General features: G+C 38.2%; 1 protein-coding gene across 9 annotated transcripts; it reads left to right on the forward strand.

The window, feature by feature from the left end:
* The first annotated feature begins 6,919 nt into the window (after positions 1–6,919).
* LOC136226332 (pentatricopeptide repeat-containing protein At1g26900, mitochondrial) lies at positions 6,920–14,250 on the forward strand. 9 transcript variants are annotated; one of them, XM_066014768.1, is made up of 9 exons: positions 6,920–7,050; positions 7,708–7,843; positions 8,413–10,124; positions 10,453–10,661; positions 10,998–11,146; positions 11,864–11,963; positions 13,396–13,476; positions 13,592–13,740; positions 13,837–14,250. In XM_066014768.1, the coding sequence occupies exons 2-4, from the start codon at positions 7,727–7,729 to the stop codon at positions 10,475–10,477; spliced, it is 1,854 nt and encodes a 617-aa protein (XP_065870840.1). In that variant the 5' UTR covers positions 6,920–7,050; positions 7,708–7,726; the 3' UTR covers positions 10,478–10,661; positions 10,998–11,146; positions 11,864–11,963; positions 13,396–13,476; positions 13,592–13,740; positions 13,837–14,250. The 9 variants fall into 9 exon arrangements, with proteins under 9 accessions (XP_065870840.1, XP_065870839.1, XP_065870838.1 ...); XM_066014767.1 differs by having other exon boundaries at positions 10,998–11,214; positions 13,396–13,740; XM_066014766.1 differs by having other exon boundaries at positions 13,396–13,740.
* The last annotated feature ends 8,992 nt before the right edge of the window (positions 14,251–23,242 follow it).

Consider the following 23,242-nt stretch of genomic DNA (forward strand, 5'->3'; position numbering starts at 1 on the left):
TTTTAATCTATTATTGAATTATGTAATAACATTCTAAGACTATACATCTTCTGCGTTTAACTTACTTTTTTACAACCGAGTAATCAATTGATTATATTTTACGCAAGCTGAGAAAGCTAACTGAATATTTTATGCAAGTTCAGAAGGTTATCGAGATACTTTAAGAGTTTATGGGCTAATCAAGCTTTTTGGACAAGTGGAAAGAGCAAATGACGTTTTAAACCTTTTTTCTTTATATATATCTTTTATGAGTTTTTTTCTCTCTCTACAGTACGGGTGTAAACGAGCCTTAGTAGTTCACAAACTATTTGAGCTTGGCTCGGTGAAAACTCGATTGAAGCTCGACTCGAGTTCATGACCACCTCAAGCACTAACGAGCTGAGTCCGAGCTTCCTCAGATTTGGCTCAAAAGCTCGTGAGCAGGCTCAATTACTTTTAATTACTATATATTTCATTACTATATATATTTTATTGGTTATTATTTGTTTTCATCACAATTTATAACTCAAATAAGATTTAACCCTTGATTGTTTTTCTGTATAAACATTTTAAACTCATATGGAGTATGTTACAAGGTTTTTTTTTTGTTTTCTACACTACTTATTTTATGCATGTATGATGAATTTGGTTAAAACCCGTTATAAGCTCGATAAAAACTCGCTCGGTCAAAGCTCATCAAAGCTCGGTTCAAAAGAGCTCGGCTCGAGATATTAATGAGCTAATACCGAGCCTACCTAGATTCGGCTCGGCTCGACTTATTTACATCCCCACTCTATAGTCCCTTTATAAATCTTATAACGATTTAGTTCCTTGTACTTATTTTTATTGATGTAATCACAATATAAACATTTCCATTAAAAAAATAAAAAATTATTTTACAACATTGCCTCTTTATCAAAGTGAACTGCTATTTACCGCCTCTAATTTACTTATCACCGCTTCCTTTTGACATTTTTGTCCTTCTCATAATTTTAACTCAAAATACACAAACCTCTCAAATCCTCTCAAGCTTTTTTTTGAATTTTCAAAAACCCGACCTAAAACGTCATAGTACCAAAATACGGAATGGAAAAAGGCTTAATGAGCATTCCGGTAAGTTTTTTTGTTAGATTTTGTTCGAAAACACGAGTTCCGCCTGCAAAATCGGAGGCGGAATTCGGAAATAATGTGGTAAACATGTGCGCCACCCGTTCCGGTCGTAGGGCGGAACGTATGAACTATGCATTCCGCCCTACGACCATCACGGGATCGCCACCCATTCCCACCTTAGGTGGGAGGTGGGAATGGGTGGCACACCCCTCCATCCCATAGGTGGAACGGGATCCCCACCTGTTCCACCTAAGGGGGAGCCAGGGTGGCGCACCCGTTTGGCCGTATGGCCAACTAGTGCGCCGCACCTGTTCCGCCCTATGGCCTGGGCCAGGTGGTGTGAGTCACCCGGCCAGACCAAAAATGGGCTATTTTTATTTTTTCAAAAAAAAAATGATACCGGGACTTTAGTTGGCAGACCCGAAATAGTAAAAAAATTCGAAAACGTACAATTGAATATTAGAAATAAAAAATGTAGTTAATTGGTTTGTTTGTTAATTTACAGGCAGACATTGCTGACGGTGGTTCTGGACACCGGCATACATCCAGACGTGCTGTTACTACCTCTGCTCGGAGGATTGGGACCGAGCAGAGATTGATGGGGGGACGCACAGAGGGCACACGATGCACACGAGGCGCGTGTTGGAGATCAAGAGGAGGCTGATGATGTAGAGATGGACGCAGATGACTCTCTGCCTCCTCCGAGTGCTGATACTATCCTAGTACCCCCTGGAATAATGACGAGGGGTCGAGACAGACGTTTTACTGCTGCAACAGGGTCGTCTTTTGGTAAGAAATTTAAACTTACATTATATATTTATTCTTGTATTAGCTAAATTTAGTTATTATTATATGATTTACTCCTTATTAATAGAAAATACAAGAATATTTTGTAATTCGTGTACTGTAATTTTGAGGTAGCAGCAAACGCTCCAAGAGTATTATTGAGGACGACTAGATCGTGAAGGCCCCGGTCCTCAGGGGTCCAGTTGATGCATCTGTGATCCCGAGCTTTCTGGGACATATTGCATGTGCTATCTGAAGCGGGTAGGATAGGGGCATCCTTAGGTGCCAGACCAGATCAGGTTATTGCGGGAGGCTGGTGTTATGGCACATCGGTGCTTCTGAGGATATTTGGTCGCATATCGAGTCATCTGGGTAGGCCCATCGTCCAGTAGTTATGTACGGCCACATCGATATGCCTTTGATTACAGCTTTTGCAGAGCGGTGGCAGTTAGGCACGTCATTATTCCACATGTCGTTCGGTGAGATGAGCATTTTGTTGCATGACGTGTGGTAGATTTTGTGTATCCCCATAAATAGGGACATGGTGACCACTGAGATGGGTTCGGATGAGCTGCAGTCATGCGTGATGGACTTGTTTGGGATGACTCAGGCAGAGTTGCTGGTCGGTCACTACTTTTCCGGCGGTATACGAACGGCTTCCGTCATGGAGTATTATCGAGGAGATCACATTCCTGATGCCCAGGCTACAGCTTGGACGTGGCTGATGCTTGGTTCCACCTTGTTCGTAGACAAGAGTGGTGACTACACTCGACTTTCTTGCCTACTGGAGGTGCAGGACTCGGCAACTGGAGCCATGGGATTCTAATGGGGCTCGGCTGCACTAGCATATCTATACCGTCATTTAGGTATTGCTAGTAGAGGAGACTGCGGCCAGATCACTGGTTGTCTAACACTGCTTTAGGCATGAATTTATGAGTACTTCTCGTGCTTCAGGCCTCATCGGGAGGGAGTTACCGTGGACCCCCATCTTCCTAGGGCTTCCATATGGCCATCCATCGCGCTAGAGAAGAGTGATGATCGGTTGAGATCATATCGAGCCCGGATTGATAGATTGACAGCGAAAGAGGTACAATTTCCATTTATTTATAAATTTGGTGCAATTTAAATATTTTGATTTACTTGTATGTTAATTTAGTTGTCTACATATGTAGGTGATATGGATGCCGTATGGTCCTGATGCCATTACGGGTACCCCGAGGACGACATACGCCGGATGGATACGATACAGGGATGTGATCAAGCCGTACATGTCGGGCAGATGCCTTCGCCAGCTGGGTTACACGCAGACCATCCCTAGACCGACCTTGAGGCCTTCTAAGGCCGTATGCCCCTGGTCTAGTTTGAAGTATCGGGTAGAGGTGCCACATGTGATGGCATAGAATTGTTGGGACTCGTTTCTCGAGGTGGCTATGTTGATATTATCTAGGTTCACGCCAGCATGAATTCTGTCGGACTGTGAGGATCAGTACATGCATTGGTACACCCGTCATTCACATCCTCATCTACTGCCGGAGATTACTGGACCCACATCGACTATTCATACACGACCAAAAGTGAGATTGTAAGTGATTTTGGTCTTAATCTACTGATTTACAAATATGAAATGATATTTATTAAGTATTTGTTTTTTCTTCTGTCAGTGGGTTAGCCGTTTGGCTAACTGGGGCGAAGGTGTGTTGGATGTGCTGAAAGGGCATGATGAGGAGGATGCGGCCGAGTGGAGATAGTCGTTGGAGCAGATTATGGTTGCTTGGCATTTAGCCAAGTGATTTGTGACTGTATTTTTATTTTTTTATTATATTTGTATGGATTATATTTTACACTTTTGACTCCATATCAAGACTTATTTATGAAACTCAAACTGAATCATTCCAGAACATTACCGAACTCAAATAGTATCAACCTGTAACATAACTGAACATAACTGTAACATAACTGAATCATTCCAGAACTCAAATAGTATCAACTTGTAACATAACTGTAACATAATTGAATCATTCCAGAACATTACAGAACTCAAACAATATCAACCTGTAACATAATTGAATCATTCCAGAACATTACAGAACTCAAATAGTATCAACCTGTAACATAACTAAACATAAATGTAACATAACTGATAATTGCCATCACCAATGACGTCGAGATATGATTCGACGTATGGCTTAATTATGCCGACTATTTTATCAGAATGTGTAAAATCACAAACGTCAAACATATTTCCATCTGCAGTGAGTGAAATAAGATATTGTAAAGCTTGTATGACTTATTTTGGTTGTAAATGAACTAGATATTGCAAAACATTACAGAACTGGGTTTATCAAATAAACATTACCTGTTGATGCAGCATTATGGACCGATGATGAATAGCTTCTTCTACCACTTCTACCACGACTTCAAGACGAACTAGAAGAACGAGCACATCCACGACCAGTGTCATTATACTCCTATGCACTCGATATACGTTTTGTTGATTTACTCCCCTTAGGTCATCCTCGCACGTGAATTTTTACATCTGGTTCTGTATAGTGCGCTTGATTCGAGTGTAGTTGATCATGGACTAGTAATAAAATATTCCACATAAAGGCTGGGTCGCCTTTAGAGACCTGGTCGACTTAGGATTGAAAGTATCTCTGATCCTTCGTCTGATCATTACACCCTACATTTTCATCAGTGCCACCATAATTAATTAAAAGTGTTTTTCAGAACACATAAACACTCTCAATACTGATCGGGTTGTTATGATCATAAGCTCGTTTGAGCTCGCATGCACATGGAATCTGATGAGAGGTTCTCAATACACAACCGCAACGCACGTTCACTTTATAACTCAAACCTCTAATGCGCTCTAACTCATCATTGAGCAACTGTATATAGTGGTGGGAGACATTAAAGACCAGGTAGTTAAATGGGAATCCGGAGTACATGACTCCTTTACGAAGCCTTGACTGCTCAAGCATGTACCTAATAAGAAGATAAGCATACTATTAGTTATAAAATATATTCATAAATGCAAATTACTTAACTGCAGTAGAACAAATTGCAAATACCTGATATTAGTTGCTTGAGATTCTATTTGCTTGTGAACCTTCTTCCATACCGTATCAAGGGAGCCAGTGGCTGTATTTAGCCATTGCTTTAGACTCGCATGTTCGCTCTCCACTCTACAAGAAGTTGTGTTGCCAAAATGTAGGAAATCCTTCATCCAAGCAACAACGAACTTCTCCTTATGCACCAACCACATCTCCTCAACGTACGAGATAACATTTTGGTACCTAGACATCGCATCCCTCATCTTGCTCAGCTTTATGTCATACTCAACAATGGTTAAGGATTGTATAATTGTTTTCCATCTTCCATTCTTAAATTTAGCGGCATGTACCTTATCTCCCATAAGTCTGTACACCCGATCTTCTACATCCTTATTTATATGTCAAGTGCATAACAAGTGTACTGAATGTGGAAAAACCTCTTGGATTGGCTTCAACAACCCCAACTCCCTATCGCTAACAATAACAGTCGAGTTAAGATCAAACCCCATCAAAATCCCCAGTCGCTGCAGGACCCAACAATAGATCCCTTTAGTCTCGTCTTTAATTATCGCATACACGATCTTAAAGTTGTTATTGCATGGCGTCATCCCAATAATTTCTACAAATGACATTTTGTACTTGTTAGTTTTGTACGTTGAATCAATACCGATATACCAGTAGTAGGTCCTGAATATATCCACTGATTCTGGATGTGCCATAAACACATGCGTTATCATGCCAGAATCAGGATCAGCCTGAGTATAATTAACATACCTGTTCTCGACGACAATATGGTAGAATTGACTAGCCAGGTCTCTACCTTCGAACCCATCCTTTCTCATATTATCCCTGTAATTATAGACGTGTTTAGTTGTTGGGTTGTCTGCTGGATGCTTTTCTACTAAAATAGCACATGGCTTTGCTTGAGTCGAACTCATATCACTCACAATTATTTTAGATGCGGTACTGAGTCCACTCATCTTCCGATTTCCCTCTGCATACACACGTAATGTATGATTGTGCATACTAGTTGACCGAGACTTAGTCTGTATACCCCAACCAGAAAGGTCTGTATATTGATAGACTTTAATATGAAATTTACATCTGCACGCCTTAGTTTTACTTTTTCTTATTAAAGTCTCTTCAGAAGTTCTAAGAACACCTCTATAGCGTTCACCCCGTGAACATCTCAACAGCTTCTGCTGCCCCCCATATTTGTGTGAAGATATTATTAGCTCAAACCCATTCTGAATAGCTACCTGTTTTGCCCAATCAACAACATCTTGACACGAAGGGAAAACGGTGTCCGTTATGAAACGGGAACTGTAATCAATCCTATCGGGATTCCAATCTTCTAGAGGTTCCTGAATATGCAAAAATGCATAACAATTGTTAATATAGTCTGAAAAAATACAAAAAAATTAAGTTTGAATGTGTTTCAGGCCCATTTTAAGGGAAACGGGCAGGCCACCCGTTCCACCACAAGCCAGAACGGGCAGCGGACGCTGCCCGTCCAACGGGTGGAACAGGCGGCGCGCGCTGGCCGTTCCATAGGTGGAACGGGTGGCGCATGCTGCCCGTTCCATAGGCTGAACGGGTGGTTCATGCGTCCGGCCCATGGAACGGGCAACATGCCCACCCGTTCAGGCAAAAACCATGTAAAAAAATTTAAAAATTTCAGATTTCGAAATTCTTTTTCATTGTAGAATCGTAATATTACCTCGTGTTCGAAATCGTCTACTTTGGAATTGCTTCGTTCCATTTTTGTAAAATTCAAATTTTTTGCTCAGGAGAGAAAGAATTTTGAATTTTGGATATAAATAATGAAAAGGACGAAAAGGTAAAAGAGAAAACGATAATAAGTAATTTAGAGGCGGTGAACGATAATAAGTAATTTAGGAGTGGTGAATAGCAAAACCCTTATTAAATCGTATAGTAACGTATATATTATTTGAGTAATTACTTTTATTATTTTCTATTATTTTTCTAACCCATCCTCCGTACTCTTCGTCCAATCAAGCTATCGATCGCTGAAGCAAGAACAGCAACAGAGAAAGGGGGAATCGAAAACGAAAGAGTAGGGAATTTCTCCTCCCCACAATCGAGAACGATCGCTCTCCAGGTACTCTCCTCCCCTCTTCTCTTCTCTTGTCTTTCTTAACTGGGTTACGAATTTCTGTTTCTATTGTGCTGATGTGCCCACTTATATATGAACTTGTTTTCAAAAACCAATTGAGCAATGCCATGTGATTTCATCTGATACTTCTTGCTCTTATTGGGGTTACGAGTTTCTGGTTCTACTTAGAGTTATGTTGACACTTCTTGCTCTTCTATTTGGTGCTTAAGTTGCTGTTTTAGAGTTAGGGAGACACTTCTTGCTCTTCGATGCTTAAGTTTCTGTTTTAGAGTTATGTTGACACATCAACTTTTGACTTGTATCATGCGTCTGCTGATATATTGTAGTAATTGTTCAGTGTCTTATCTTATGGGAAATTAAAGATAATTCCATATTTATATTGTAGAAATTACTCAGTGTCTTATGGGAAATTGATTTTCTATATCAGCTTGCTCTGATCTTCATAAATCACACATTGCCTTAATTTTATTATTGAACTCCAATTGCTGCTATATTCTCCACTTATATATTAAACTAGTAAATAAAGGATCAAGGTAGAATTGTGAATGATCAAGAGTTGATGTGTAAAAGTGAGAGATTAAGGTCTCAATTTACAAACTTGATAGATACACTTCTTCAGAGTTGCAGTACTGTCTGTTGCAGAATAGTGTTTCTTCTTTGGATGGAGATCGAAAGGAGCTCAAGTCATGTATGTCGATGTGGAGGAGTCGCAATTGTAAGACCTTCTTGGACAGGAGCTAACCCAGGAAGAAGATTTTTTGGCTGCAAATATTACGGGGTAAGGGTTAATCAATAAATTTAGAATTTGTGATACAAATTGGGGTTTCATCCATTCTCATTGTTCTCAACATTCTCATCACCTACAGCCTCGTTTCCTGGTTCACTAGTTTTTCCCCCTAGGTTCACTAATTCAGTAGTGTTCACATGGACCTGATGAATTTGGTCACTCATGTTAGATCTGGGTTTATTAAATCTAAGTCTTAGGATGATTTTAATTTCCACCCTTGGATTCTAATAACTTAATAAGGTTAGATCTAATGGTGAGTGACCAAACACTCAAGGTCCATGTGAACGCTACTGTCGCTAATTTGGAACTTCGATCTTTCTTTTCATGTTTTGTACAATTATATAGATGAAAGCTGCCGTTGCTTTGCACTGGGTAAATGTGTCATATCTTAGCACGGTTGTTAAATACAGAGAACATATCGCTGGTCCAAAAAACGAGGAATTTCATATTTCATTTGTCATAAGCTTAATCTTAATTTTTGTGTAAATTCTTATGCATTGGATTGTTCCACTTCTTATCATTGGTGAACTTTTCTTCCCTTTTGTTTTGATTGCATGCAGATTGCTAGTTTTGTCAACCTGATTTCCTCGTTGAAATCATGCAAACAAACCTCTGATATCTCTCAAATTCATGGCTTTATGGTAAAAAAGGGCATCGACCATGATTCTTTTGCTAAAAGCAAGCTTCTTGCTTCTGCAATACAAGACATTAAATATGCAACCTCAATCTTCAACGATATCCAAAACCCGAATCTCTTCATGTTCAATACTATGCTTAGAGCATGTTCTGTTGGCAATGATCCAAAACAAGCTTTTGTTGTTTTCAATAAATTGAGAACCCATGGGATTTCACTGGACCAGTTCTCTTTCATTACAGTTCTTAAAGCTTGTGTTCGTGAATTGGCTGTCAAGAAAGGTCAGGAGATCCATGGGATGGTTGTCAAATCTGGGCATTTATTGTTTATCGATGTAAAGAACACGCTCTTGCATTTCTATAGTATTTGTTGCAGAATTGAAGATGTGTATAAATTGTTTGAAGAATTTCCTGAAGAGAATGATTTGGTTTCGTGGAATTCTTTGTTGGGTGCTAATTTACAAGCATCTAAACCTGCTGGGACTGCCCGATTGTTTATGCAAATGGTTAGATGTGGGTTAAGAGTGAGTGCTGCCACTATGTTGAATGTGTTATCTGCTTTTGCTGATTTGGGAGATTCATTTGGGGGGGAGTTAATTCATGGGTATTGCATCAAGTTTGGATTTTGTTCAAATATAAATGTATGCACTGCTTTGATAGAAATGTACTCGAAAACAGGACGTATTAATTCAGGACGAAGAATTTTTGATTTGGTTGTTAAAAAGGATATTATTATATGGAATTGTATGATAGACAAGTATGCAAAGCTGGGGCTGCTTGAACAAGCTATAGCTCTACTACAGGTCATGAAACTCCAAGGAATAAAACCAAATTCTGCTACATTAGCTGGTATGTTGTCAGCCTGTGCTACATCTGGATCAATAAAACTAGGCTGGTATCTTATTGACTATATAGAAAAAGAAGGAATGGAGTTGGATGCAGTTCTTGGAACTGCTTTAGTGGATATGTTTGCTAAGTGCGGATTTTTGGATAAGGCTATTGGAATTTTTGATAATATGAAGGACAAAGATGTAAAATCTTGGGCAGCTATGATTTTAGGTTATGGAGTTCATGGGAGAGCAAGAAATGCTGTCGATCTCTTATATAGGATGGAGGAGGAAGGATTTAGACCGAATGAAGTAACCTTTTTGGGAGTTTTAAGTGCTTGTAGTCATGGTGGGTTGGTTACCGAAGCAATGAAATGTTTTGAGAAGATGGTTCAGGTATATGGCTTTTCACCTAAGATAGAGCACTATGGATGCATAATTGATCTTTTAGGTCGTGCAGGCTTGCTAGAGGAAGCATATGACTTGATAAAAAGAATGCCTATTATGAGTGATGCTACTGCTTGGCGTGCATTGCTTGCAGCTTGTAGAGTCTATGGAAATGTTGTACTAGGAGAACGTGCAACGAGGATGTTGGTAGAAATAGGCGATAAACACCCTACTGACTCAATTCTTCTTTCCAATATTTATACCTCTGTTGGAAGGTTGCCAGATTTTAGCAGATGGTGGGAGACAGGAGAAGAGAGATTTAATATACACACTGTTAGTACTAGTAGTAGAGAAAGAATTGTTAAGGAAGCTGGATGCAGCACAATTGAAATCGACAATCACTTGATGAAGCATCAATTAAAATGGTAAGTACTTCATGAAGCGTTGTTGCCGAAAATAGGTACACAACCAAGGAATTTGATTAAAGCATAATATTATTTTTTTATTTAAAAAATGAGTGAATAGAAGCAAATATCCTTGTCTTTTCTTCTCATATCTTACTGACCTATATTCTTGCTCTTTTCCTGTATTCAGTGAAGGGGGAGAAGGAAACACTGTTCCATTCCCTATTTAATATATCTACCATCTTCATTTCCTTTCTATTGTTCTTTCTAAGTTATTTCTGTTAAGTGTTATTTGTTTTTCTCTATCATTTTGGTCCAACCTGAATGATGATTTTACGAAATATGTGAGGCAATCGGTTCTTCTGGAGGGCTGAGTCCGAAGTGCGTTAGCACAGATGGGAATGATCTAAGTACAAGCAGCAAGGTGTCATCAGCTTCAATGCCACAGGCTCCTCGGAGTGAAGGTGAGATCTTGCAATCTTCCAATCTGAAGAGCTTCAGTTTTGCTGATTTGAAGATGTCCACCAGGAATTTTTCCCTGATAGTGTGTTAGGGAAGGTTAGTGAATTCATTTTATATACTTCCATACATTTATGCTGATGATCTGATATCAACTGTTTGCTTCCTGTTAAAATTTCATGTGGATTGACCCTGTTTATCATTTTACTCTTTGTCTGTTTATCTGTAAATTAAGCCTAGATTACTATTTGGCGTCAGAGATTCACTTCGTCTGTTTTTTTCTTTCTGGGTCTTTATCCCTTTCATTCATAGGCAGAATTCATGCTGATTATCTATCAAAAACCAAATAAAAGATATAGTTTCTTTGAAGTTGGTGTATTTGAAATCTTTCTTGTGACTTGTGAACATATAATATCTTGTTTATATGTTCTTCAGGTTCATCCTTATGTTGCCACTGGGAATAAGAACTCGAAATTTGGAATTAGAAATGAGAAGCTGCAATGGTTTCTGGATGATGTAAAGCCACACCTTAATGAGCTTAAGCTTGTTGGGGCACATTGCCATCTTGGCTCAACCATTACCAAGTTACCTTTTCAGCACTTCTTATTTTACTTTCCTGCAGTTAATGGAAGTTCGAATTTATGCATCATAGGTTAGAATATGGATTTAATTGGTTGGGCGCTTTTATCTATAGACAATAGATATCAATTTTACGTGTACGAGTTATGCAATGTTGAAAATGATTCTAAATTTCCAATACAATTAATTATATATGCTTTAAGAATCTGATTACGTAATAATGCTTAATAGAACTATGTACTTGGAATCATTGTGATGATTTATGTTAATTGATGTGTTAAAGCATTAAAAAATGGAACTAAAAATTGATTCCAAGTTAGGTTCAAGAATTGGTGCTCTCGCCAAATCTCAATCTCATCATTGAACCAGGGAGATCACTAATTGCAAACACGTCCTGCCTGGTCAACAGGGTGACTGGTGTCAAAACAAATGGAACTAAAAATTTCATTGTTATCGATGGTAGCATGGCTTAACTTATTCGTCTAGTCTGTACGATGCATATCTAGTAAGTGTCTGGGCATAAGGAGCTTCCAGTGTAATGATTATGTTTAATAGCACGGAAAAGCTCATATTTCTTAGCTTCCAGTATAATGCATATCAGGATGCTTGAGTCCTCAACCAGCCAGCCCCTTCTATGCTTCTTGTATTTGTATATTACATAGTTATTCTTACGTAAATTTTATTTGACTGTGTCAAAGTTGACCGTTCCTTTATTTTTGCAGCACATAGAAGAACTTGTTTCTCCAGAATCATCTAATGCTGCAGTTTCAACTTTTGGTGTGGTCGGTCCTGTCTTTGAATCTGCTGGTTTCTTAGGAAAGGGTAGGGAACTTCCAACTCCCTCCAGGGTACCGATTTTGCAGCCTCCTTATGGAGAGTTGCACTAAATGTCCTCTTTCATCTTCTACTTTATAGGGAGCCGGTTCTGTCACGTCCGTGTCTAAATTTCTAGAATTGATATATTTATATTAGTATATATTATAATTATTGGGTGTGTGATATTAATTTGGTGTTATAGGAAAAGTTTGGGGTTAATTCGATGGTTTGAGGTGTAAATTAAAAGTTTAAAGTAATTTTTAAAAGATTATAGAAAGATGGAGGATCAAACATGATATTGGTCAAATTTTTCTCAAATGTTCCAGAGGATGTTGATATACTCGATGATCATTATCAATTTTATTTCCTTTTCTTTTTCTTTTCCTTTCATATTTATCATCAGTTTTCTCTGAACCGTTTCTCCACCGTTTCTTTGATTTACGGAGATTCGACCGTTCGAATCACTTGAAATTGGAACCATAGCATCCTTATACATAGATCTAAGTCCTAACCGAAGAGTTTTTGAGTTTTGGCAATGTTTGGAGCGAAACGTCTTAGACAGGATTTAGACAAGAATTGAACGGGTGTATTTTAACCGAGGTAAGTAACTATCAACTATATTTTGAGTTTTATGTATATAGAAATATATATAATCAAAGAATTTTCAGAAATTGATATTTTAGGGTTATGCAGAAATTTTGTAAAATTGGGGTTTTTCATGATTTTGCTTTTTATTGTGAAATTACGGTTCAAATGAAGCTATTGATTATGCTTCTATGTGAATTTCAGATTTTACTTGATTATGTGGATTTAAGGCTTAATTTGGTTGATTTACATATATACATATATGTTTTTGGTTTCAATGTATATATATATATATATATTGAATAAAATGAATTTGATGATTTCTTACGAATTGGTTTTGGACTGAGAAAGCTGTTGCGGTTATTGTTGTTATTATTTTGGATTGAAATCCATATATGATTTTTATGAGTTGTGATATTTCGAAAGATTTAATGGTTTTGTCCATCTAGGATTGCCCGGGGTAGGAGTTGTATTTGTAAGACCATATCTAATGGCGATATGGCCAGAGTGCACGGCTGGTAGTCCTAACTGTTAGGCAAGGAACGAGATATAAATGAGATATCTCGATATTGTTATGATTGTATGATCTACATGGGTGGAATTCGAGGATGGATATAATATTATATATTTTATATGTTTTTGGTTTACTACTTTGACTATATATTTTGAGTATATTTTATAAGGTTTGATGATTATATTATAAACTTAAGTTTTGAGTATATTTTATAAGGTTTTGATTAAATCCCTTTATAAACGTATATATGTAGCTATGTTAAGTAAAGTTGGTTTTTATAGCTGATAGTTTCTTACTGAGCTTTTTGTCTCACGTTTTTAAATATTTTAATGTTTTTAGGTGAGAAAGTACAGGATATAGAGAAGGCTATCGACCGATTAGGCGAGGTTTGGAAGTTGGCTGCTTATTGTTAGAATTAGGGTTAGAACTTTGGTCTTGCAATTGTAATATAATGATATTTTGGATAAATTGGAGACTTCTAAGTATTGATTATGATCTTTCTATTTCACACCCGATGTCGATTGAGGTCGTTTAGGGTCGGGTGTGACAGGTTCGGTAGTCCATCATGCTGGAGCTTACTGCATGAGTATGGCATCGACATACAATCTGAAGATGCGCCCACCTGGATACTGGGTATGGATTAACTTGTGATTTTTTTGAAAGTCCCCTTATTGGTAAAATATGGTACGGAGGATTCTTTTCCTTAGAAGTTTGTGGCTTTAGCTTGATGATTTGCATACCTCATCACCAAGTTTAATTTGCATCAGTTTCATTTTATAGGTTGAAGACGATGGGTCAATTTCCAAGATTCGGCACGGGGAGACATTTGAAGACCATGTCCGGTTCTTTGAAGGAATTTAATTGTAGATATTGAGCATCTTTCTAGTAAAGCAAAAAGGCTTAAAATATGTTGTATCCTATGAAGCACAGACTCTTCTGGGGTCGGATTCGCAGTGGGCGACTCGCTGGGGACACGACCGGACTCACATGCCACATATCAGCGTAAGAATAAGAAGTTTAAGAATAGATATGTAAATTATCCCATTTTACAGAATTAATTAATTATTTTTGTTAATTTTGGAAGTTACACTTTACAGCTGTAAAGGTAATATTAGCTGTAAATTCAGCAACACTTTTATTCTTTTATAAAGTCATGGTTTTGTAACCGTAAAGGTATCAATGAGAATTATCAAGTTTCCCTTTTCTTTCTTCAAACCTCTCTCTCTTTCTATGCCTCTCTTCTGTTTTCAACTTCTTCCTTCTTAAACAATTCTATTTCTATCATGTAAGTGCACTACCCTGATATGGTATTAGAGATTTCATTCCTCTAGCCATTCTGTGAATGGTAAGTAATTATATTAAGAAAACTAGAGCAGCGAAAAGCTCAAGCAACCATGGACGCTCTAGACCAACAGCTCAAGGAACTCACCGCAAAGTTTTACTAATGGTCGGAGGCCATGGCGGAGTGCTTGGAAAAGATGCATGGCTAGTTCCAGGATGTTCAAACTGCTCAATAGAACCGCATAGAAGCCATTCTTCTAGAGCAGTCCTTGATGAGGAAAGAACAACTCAATTCTCATTAGTCCTTAGAGGATCTCTTCCACAAATCCCTTTAACTCCCTTGCTAAGCTCATCCAAACAAATCAGGACCCTTCCTTAACAGAACCCCATCTCACTCTCCAATCTAGAAAAAGGTCTGTCAGATAGCTCTCCCATGGGATCTCATGTAGGAGAACCATCCAACTAGAAAGCCCCATATTTCAACAAGCTTTTACCCAAATGTGAACTGCCATCCTTTGAAGTGGAAACTTGGATCAACAAGAGCTCCAAGTCTTTCCAATTATTTGATGTACCAGAGGTCAAGAAGGTGGAGCTACCTGGGCTTTGTATGAATGGTAGAGCTGATAAATGGTATAAAAATTGGGCTCCTGCACACCCAAGACTCAATTGGAGCGAGTTTGTGAAGGAGGTGGAAAGACGAGTTCAAGAAACTACTATTGTGGATGCAGTTGAGCAAATCACGCAGTTGAGGCATACAACTATAGCTATGGCTTATCAAGATCTCTTTGAAGAAGCAAAAAGCTAGAAAAGGTACATCCTGAGATGTCAGAAACATTTTTCACTTTAATTTTCATAGCAGGCCTGAAATCGGAACTAAGATGAGCTGTGCGATCTTATGAGCCCACAGATGTTTAGACTGCCATTAAATAGGCTAAGCACCAAGAAAACCATCTCAAGGATATCCTAGAGGTGGTCAAGCCCAAACCTATTTTCAGATCACCAATTTCTACCACTAAACCTTGGAACCCATCCATAACCAATTCTTCTACCACCATTCCCACTAAATCAATCGATAAAATCGACTGCATATAACTCTAATCTTAAGAGAACTCTTGGTGCATGAGCGCTATTTTCTAGGCTACCAATGTAACACAAAGAAATTACTAGCCATCTCCATTAAAGGGGAGCTAGAAGAAGAAGAAGTAGCAGAGGCTACCCTTGAGATTGTTGAGGAGTTGAGTGAAGATCAGGCGGAGGAGGAACATATTCTAGTTTCTATCAACGCCTTGGATGGCGGACTCACAGAAACAACCATGAAGCTTAAAGGTACCTTAAATAGGAAACCTATTTTAATTTTGATTGATAGTGAGAGTACCCACAACTTTGTTGATATCAAACTGGCAGGAGAGGTTAAATTACCACTGGTGAATGTGAAACCATCCCCTGTGATTGTGGCTTATGGTAGACACCTCATAGTTACATCCAAATGCAATGATTGCAATTGGTCTATGCAGAATGTTAGATTTAACTTTATTTTAAGGGCATTGGAGTTAGTAGATTATGATATCATCCTTGGGGCTGATTGGATGAGGAGGCACACCCCTGTAATGTTTGATTTTGGTAACAATAGGTTGTTGGTGCAGAAGGATGGGAAGCAGGTTGAATTGAAGGGGTTAGAAGAGGAGATGGCATTAAAAAATGATATCTTCCTATTGTTTTGTATGGCCAGAATCTAATTGTGCAAAATTGTAGGGACCAAAACTGATATTTTCGAATAAAAATGATTATAAATTACACTTTGGATCCTTGGCAAAAATGCTACATCACCACCCTCCATTTGCCTATAGATAGAGAGGCACTTCTCATATGAAGGTTGGGGAAAGAATTCAAAATTGTTGGTGAAGAAAGAAAAACTCCATTATTGTGCAAAACCGTTGCTTATCTTCCATTCATTCTTCTTTCCTTCCTAGTGAGATAAAAAGGATAAGAGTGTTAGAATACAAATATACATTCTTTCATATTTGTGAGAGATCAAGTGTGTAGCTTGAGTCTTGATTATGTTCTTACTATCTCGTAGTAAAAATGTGTTAGGTTCTTAAGCACCTGGAAGCTTAAGATTGTAAGAGTTTCTCAATTAAGCTCTGTAAAATTGAGATGCGATTTTTTTCTCAGTATAGCTTGTTAAAAATTGAGAGGAGAGTTTCTCAAACACTCAGTAAGTTTTGAGAGAAGTGGATATCGAGTAGATATTCACTTGGGTAGCTTTTAAGTTGTAAAAAGCCCGCATGTTTGATTCTTACCCGTTAAAAGAATCACACTGGAAAATCTCGAGAGGTTCTCTCAGAGATAAGATATAGGTCGTAGTTGCCGAACCTGGATAAATTGTATGGTTAAGCTTTTCTATCCCTACTCTCTTTATTTACTGTCTTTATATTCCGTGTGCAAATATTTCATTGAGATAGATTGTATCATAGTTGCTTAAAAAGGTTTAAAAGACAATAACTAATATATTTTATTAAAAATTACGTAGTTTGCACATTTATTTATTCCGTAAATATTTGTATAAGGGTGCAAATTAATACTATTGAGCATATTTTTTAATAAGCAAAAGATATAATTTTTAAAAGGCTAATAAATACTATTCACCCCCTCTAGCATTTATATTGTCATATTGAGCCAACAAGTGGTATCAGGGTCGATCTCTTTTTACTCAAAGTTTGAGTACTAAGAAAGCTCTATATGACTAATATAAATTTATCCGGGAATATGTCTACACAACTTATTCCTAAAGGTTTATCAATCACAAGTCCTCCATTATTTGTAGGAACAAATTATACATTTTGGAAAAATCGAATGAGAAACTTCATTCAATCTATTGATATATTTGTTTGAAAAATTATTAAGGATGATCCAAAACTCCATTGAAAATTGTTGACAGAATAACAATTGATAAAAAGAAAAACGAATTTACAAACGATGATTGGAAATATTTGTAATTAAATGCTAAAGCTATTAATGTTTTACATTGTGCTTTAGATATTAACGAATATCATCGTGTTTCAGGGTGCACCAATGCAAAAGAAATATAGGACAACCTAGAGGTCACATATGAAGACACTAAGAAACAAAAAGATTTGAGAGTGAAACTTTACATGAGAGAGTATGAGTTATTTAAAATGGAGGTAAACGAAAATATTTCCGAAATGAAACAAGGTTTACCACTGCTGTAAATAGTCTTAAAACTCTAGGTAAGTTTTTTGATTAAAGATTGGTTAGCGAGGGAGGGTAAGCGGCGGACATCCCAGCTATGCTGGCACCCCCACCACAGACCCAAAAAAAGCCCCGAACCAAATTTATTAAAAGAGTAAATAAATGTCATAATACAAAAAGAATAAAGAATAAAATGAAGCCAAAGAATTAGGAAAAGCGATAAACGCAACGTCCTACACGATCATGAAAAAAGACTGATCCACAAAAATCCGGGACAACATCCCACCAAGTCGAAGCTGTTGCCGTCCGTCCATAATTTGCAAGCGAATCCGCAACATGATTTCCTTCACGAAAAATATGAGACACCACAAAAGCCACAGAATCGATCTGATTTAAACAATTGAACCATTTTTGTCTAAGCAACCAAGGAACCGAACAAGATTTAGATTTGAACATCTGCACAACATACATTGAGTCGCTTTCAAGCCATATTTTCTGCCAACCTTTGCTGATAGCCATGTCAATGGTGAAAATAGCAGCAGATAGTTCAGCAAGATAAGCAAAGGAACTTTCAATCGGAAAGGCAAACGCACCAAGGCACATGCCAGTATGCGAACGATAAATACCTCCACAACCCGCAGGACCAGGAGCACCCGTGACAGACGCATCAGTATTGATCTTAATCCAATCCCTCGGAGGTGGTTGCCAAAAAATCGGAGTAATGTGTAGAGCCTTAGCAAGACGCTTTTCAATCCCGAGCTCACCTAAGATTTGAAGTTCAACTAGCGAATTCCAAACGGAGCCTCATCCAGTGTGACCAGATTCACGAACAGCTCACCAAATCCATCTCAGCGTGACGGAAGTATCAACCCTCTCATCCTCAAAAATGGACCTATTACGAGCAAGCCATATAGCCCAAATTGTATTAACAATTGCTGTCGCCCACAAATCAGCGATTTGAGTACTAAAACGTTGAATAACAGCATGATCAACCAGATTCTTAAGAGTCGAGTCTATGTTAATTCTGTTGAAACACCTTTCCACATAATTTTGATTTGACAAAATTATTTAAGTTAATCCATGATTAAGGGGCAATTAAATTTAGGGTAAATTCAAAAAAAAATCCCTGTGGTTTGGCCGATTTCCAAAAAAAGCCTTGTGGTTTGTTAATACAAAAAAAAGGACTGTGATTTGCGCCGTTACAACAATTACGGGAAATCAGAAAACGTCGTTTAACTTAGTGACGTGGCAAAGGGTAGATTTGTCCGAAATTGTTGGGGGACCTATATAAACTGCCTTTCGTTCATTAACTGTGTTTAGCTTAGTGACTTCTCATATTTCTGTTGGGGTTCAACGTTTCCAAAATCGGAATTCGAAGTGGCAAGACAAAGAACTCGTCTCAAGAACACTTCCATCATCATTTATACTACTGAAATTTAGTGTTTTCTGGAGCGACGAAGGTAGATAGAAGTAGGAAGTGCCTGTTCGAAGTGGTAGCGCAACAACAGTAGAAGGTTTTCGAAGGGGTTACATGTCAGCCAAGGTAAGTGAACCATATCCATGGAAATTTCGATTTTTTCATCTGTAACATGCGTTTTTGGTTTCGGGTTTTGTTTGACTAAGTTAGGGTTTACCGTTTTTGCGATTAATAATCGGGATTTTTGAGTTTTTGTTTGGGTATATGAATCGGCACTAGTTATATTGCATGTAATAGTGTTTTCGTTCAATATAACTTGCTTTCTTGGTTTTGGTTTTTGTTTGAAAAGTTATTGTATTTTATCGATTGATCATCTTATGCATTTCTCTGTTTTTAGTTATCGATTAATGTTGTTTTGTTGGTTTTGCTGGTTTCATATACAATTTGAGTTATTTGATAGATATTTATTGGTGTTTGTTTGTTTGTGTTGGTATGTTGGATATGGGTGCAGATGGCTGGATATGTCACCCTGGTATTTCATCATGGAGGCAAATGGTCTTCATTTGATGACTCCATGAAGTATGTAGGGGGAGATGAAGCTGAGATTACATTAGATAAAGATTACTTGGGTTATTATAGATTGTTGGACTATTATAGGCAGCTAAAGTATACGGGTGGGTGTAGGATGTGGATGCATGTGATAGGACTTACATGTGAGTGGAGTTATTGGGAGATATCAGATGATAAATCATGTTTTAGTGTGGCAGATGTTAATAGTAAATGGGATACTTGGGATGTTTATTTTGAATCTCTACCTAAACATGTGTCAATGATCAGGGGGGATGTTTTTGTCAATCTGGTTGATGAACATTCACCTGTTGAGTCAAATGCATCCAACTCAGATAATAACCTGTGCTCAAGAGTTGGTGGTCTTGAGTTGGTGATGGTAGGGGAGATAGAGGATTTAACTGTAATGTCTGATAGGGTTGGAGTACAAATAGCCGAGGAAGTATGTGTGGATGGAGATAAACCAGTTGTGGATGGAGATGTAGGTGTGGATGGAGATGAACCAGTTGTTGATGGAGATGTAGGTGTAGACCCATTTGAGGGTGTAACTGTGTCTGAAGGAGAAAGAGTTCATGAAGGAGTTGTGAATATAGAAGAACCATTTGTGGAGGGGTAGAACCAATTGTGGAGGGGGTAGAACCAGTTGTGGATGTGGTAAAACCAATTGTGGAGGGGGTAGAACCATTTGTGGAGGGGGTAGAACCATTTGTGGATAGGGTAGAAACAGTTGGGGAAGTAGTTGATGATGCAATAGGGTTGGACATAGAGATGGATTGGGATGAACTAGAAGTTGAAGACTGTTTTGTTAACAATTATATGGGTAATTTTAGTGGTGAAGGTAGAGGTGAAGATAGAAGTGAATATAGGGGAGAAGATAGGGTTGAAGAGGATATGGGTGAGGATAGGGGTGAAGAAAATAGGGGTGAGGAGAATGATGGTGAGGATATTGGTGAAGAAAATAGGGGTGAGGAGAATGATGAGGAAAGTGGGGAGGAAAGTGATGACAATGATGAGGAAAGTGATGAGGAAAGTGGTGACAATGAGGAGGACAATGATAGTGAGGAAAGTGGTGAAGACAGTGAGTTTGAAGTTATTTCAGGCTTTGAGAACTCAGACAGTGAGGATGTGTCTTTAGACAGTGAGGGAAATTTGTTCAATGAAGTTCCAAATGAAGGTACATGTAATGTCCATAATAGAGAAATGGACAATGAGGATGTAGAATTTGCTTTCAATGAGGCTGCTCCTGACTTGGATGAGGAAAGCCTTCATGGCGAGACAGTATACCAAGTTCATAGGTATTAAGAACTACAATGGCAATGTGTTCCCAAATTACCAGACAATGCTTGAGAAGTTAAAAGTGGAGAGTAGAAACTGTTTCTGCACTCGAGCAGGTGATCAATTGTATGAAGTTGATAACTATGGAAGAAGTGTTGCTGTTGATCTTAAGGAGAAGACCTACACATGTAGGATGTGGGATATTTCTGGTATCCCTTGTAAGCATGCAGTGGCTGCCATCATTTATCAGAGAGAGCAACCAGAGCGATATGTGCATGAATATTTTTTGAAGACAATGTTTTTGGCAGTATATCAACATGTGTTCAAGCCTGTGCCATCGCAAGAGGAGTGGGAACGGAAAACACTACCTGACATCCATGCTGGCATTGTACTTAAACCACCTGGAAGACCAAAGAAGCGAAGGAATATGAGGGCTGATGAGCCAAGGGACCCTCATAAGGCTTCGAGAATAGGTGGTGGTGTTAAGTGTGGCCTGTGTCAACGGCTTGGACATAATGCTAGGGGTTGCAAGGCTGGAATTACAGGTGAAACCCCATGGCAAAGAAGGCAGTGCAAATTAGCCAACAAAAGGAGTGGTAAACAAGTTCAAGTAAGTTCATAATGTTTGTATAATCAACATTAGAGAGCGATTCGGGATGTTTGAGGCAAATTCTTATTTCCTTTTGTTTTGCAGGGTAGTCCACCTAGAAAGGTAGGCAGACCTAAAAAAGTCACTAATGCAACCAATGCCAATCCTACACAACCTAGTGTAAGTTGGAAAATCTGTGGATTTTGTTGTTTGTGTTATGAGTTTGGAAAAATAGTTTAACTTAGTTATATGATTTTTTGATGTCATATGATGCAGCAAGGACATGTAGTTGGAAGTGCCTCACAGCCACCCCCATCACAGCCAACAACAAATGTTACTAGAGGAAGTGCCTCACAGCCACCCCCAACACAGCCAACAATAGTAGGACAAAGGCAACCAGTGGTGTCAGGCAGGGGCAGAGGTAGGGGTAGGGGGCAGAAATTTCATGGCACCAATAATTTCTACATCCAAGAAAAGAGCCAACCCAAATGTAGCAGAGACAAGTGTCCCAAAAAGACCAAGAAGAGCTGTAAACCTTGCTGAGTTAGCCAAGAGGCATGGCCATTTCACTGGAAATGTTGAAGATTACTAAGAAGCTTGATTGGAATTTTGGCACAATACTTTTTGTTACCCATTTTGTGTATATTTTGTGAATTGTGACCTTTATGGGTATACCACTTTGTGTATAGGGTAATCACAACCTATGACCTTTATGGATACATTACTTTTTGTTTGGCTTCATGGGTATATTTCCCATGACTTATATGTAAAACTTTTGTGACAATTAAGGATGTGAATGCAATTAATATTTTTTGCAATTTACAGATACTGTGACATGAACTTGTTAACATTTGTAGGTATATTGTGCACAAGTAACATTACTAAGGATAAGTTGCACAAAATTGCACTAAATTACAATAGTGTATGTTGCACTAAATTACAAGCCAACATATTGCACAAGCCAATTGGTTGCACAAAATTGCACTAATTTACAAGCTAATTACTTGCACAAAATGACATGCCAATATGTTGCACAAGATTAAAAGCCAATTAGTTTCACACAATTACAAATCACAATTAACACAAGCCAATGTGAGTAATTTCATTCCATATTCATCTTTCACATAAGCATTTAAACAAACATGTAACTGGCAGTACAATAAGAACTACACAGTGTAGTTTACCATCTACCATCTATCCTACTAAGGCAACCCAAATTTGCCATCTATCCTACTATCATTATCTATACCGGAAATCGTCATTAAAAGCAACCACATTAACACTACAATCACAATAACAATTAATTTCTTCCTTAAACACCCATTTTCCGATTTCAATCTTCTATTTTCTTCATTCTCTTACAACAGTTCAATTCTCAGTCTTCCATTTACTTCCTTCTCCTGCAACAGTTCCATCTCTAGCTTTTGCTTACACTCAGAAGTGGTCCGTAACTCCATTTCGAGTTCATCCACACGAGCACGACAAACTTCTAAATCATCAGTATCAATCCACTCAAAATAACGACAAGCAACTCGATCGGGATATTTCGCACAACCAACGAACCTCCTTCCATTGTTCAACTTTGTTGATGCTCGGCGGATTGGAGCTCTAATCCCACAGTAGCAGTTAGATTCATGCCACTGCCCGAATGAAATTTGCGAATTTGATGAATTCGATGAACTCATACCTTCACGCTTTTAGGGTTCTGTAAATTCCACACGATTTTGGCGAAATTGGAACTCCAAATCTTGGGGTTTACATTCGAAACTTCAATAGAATCACAAACAAGTTAATTAATCAACATGATTTGAAAGAATTTCGATTTTAGGTTTTTGATTGAAAGAAGA

Source organism: Euphorbia lathyris, chromosome 4, assembly GCF_963576675.1.
Source record: "Euphorbia lathyris chromosome 4, ddEupLath1.1, whole genome shotgun sequence".
NCBI classification, from domain to species: Eukaryota; Viridiplantae; Streptophyta; class Magnoliopsida; order Malpighiales; family Euphorbiaceae; genus Euphorbia; species Euphorbia lathyris.

Bases quoted from the DNA above. Each gene is read 5' to 3' on its own strand.
- LOC136226332 (XM_066014767.1), top strand. From the start codon at position 7,727: ATGGAGATCGAAAGGAGCTCAAGTCATGTATGTCGATGTGGAGGAGTC. The intron at 7,844-8,412 runs GTAAGGGTTAAT...GATTGCATGCAG, and splicing joins TTGGCTGCAAATATTACGGG to ATTGCTAGTTTTGTCAACCT. The intron at 10,125-10,452 runs GTAAGTACTTCA...GAAATATGTGAG, and splicing joins ATGAAGCATCAATTAAAATG to GCAATCGGTTCTTCTGGAGG.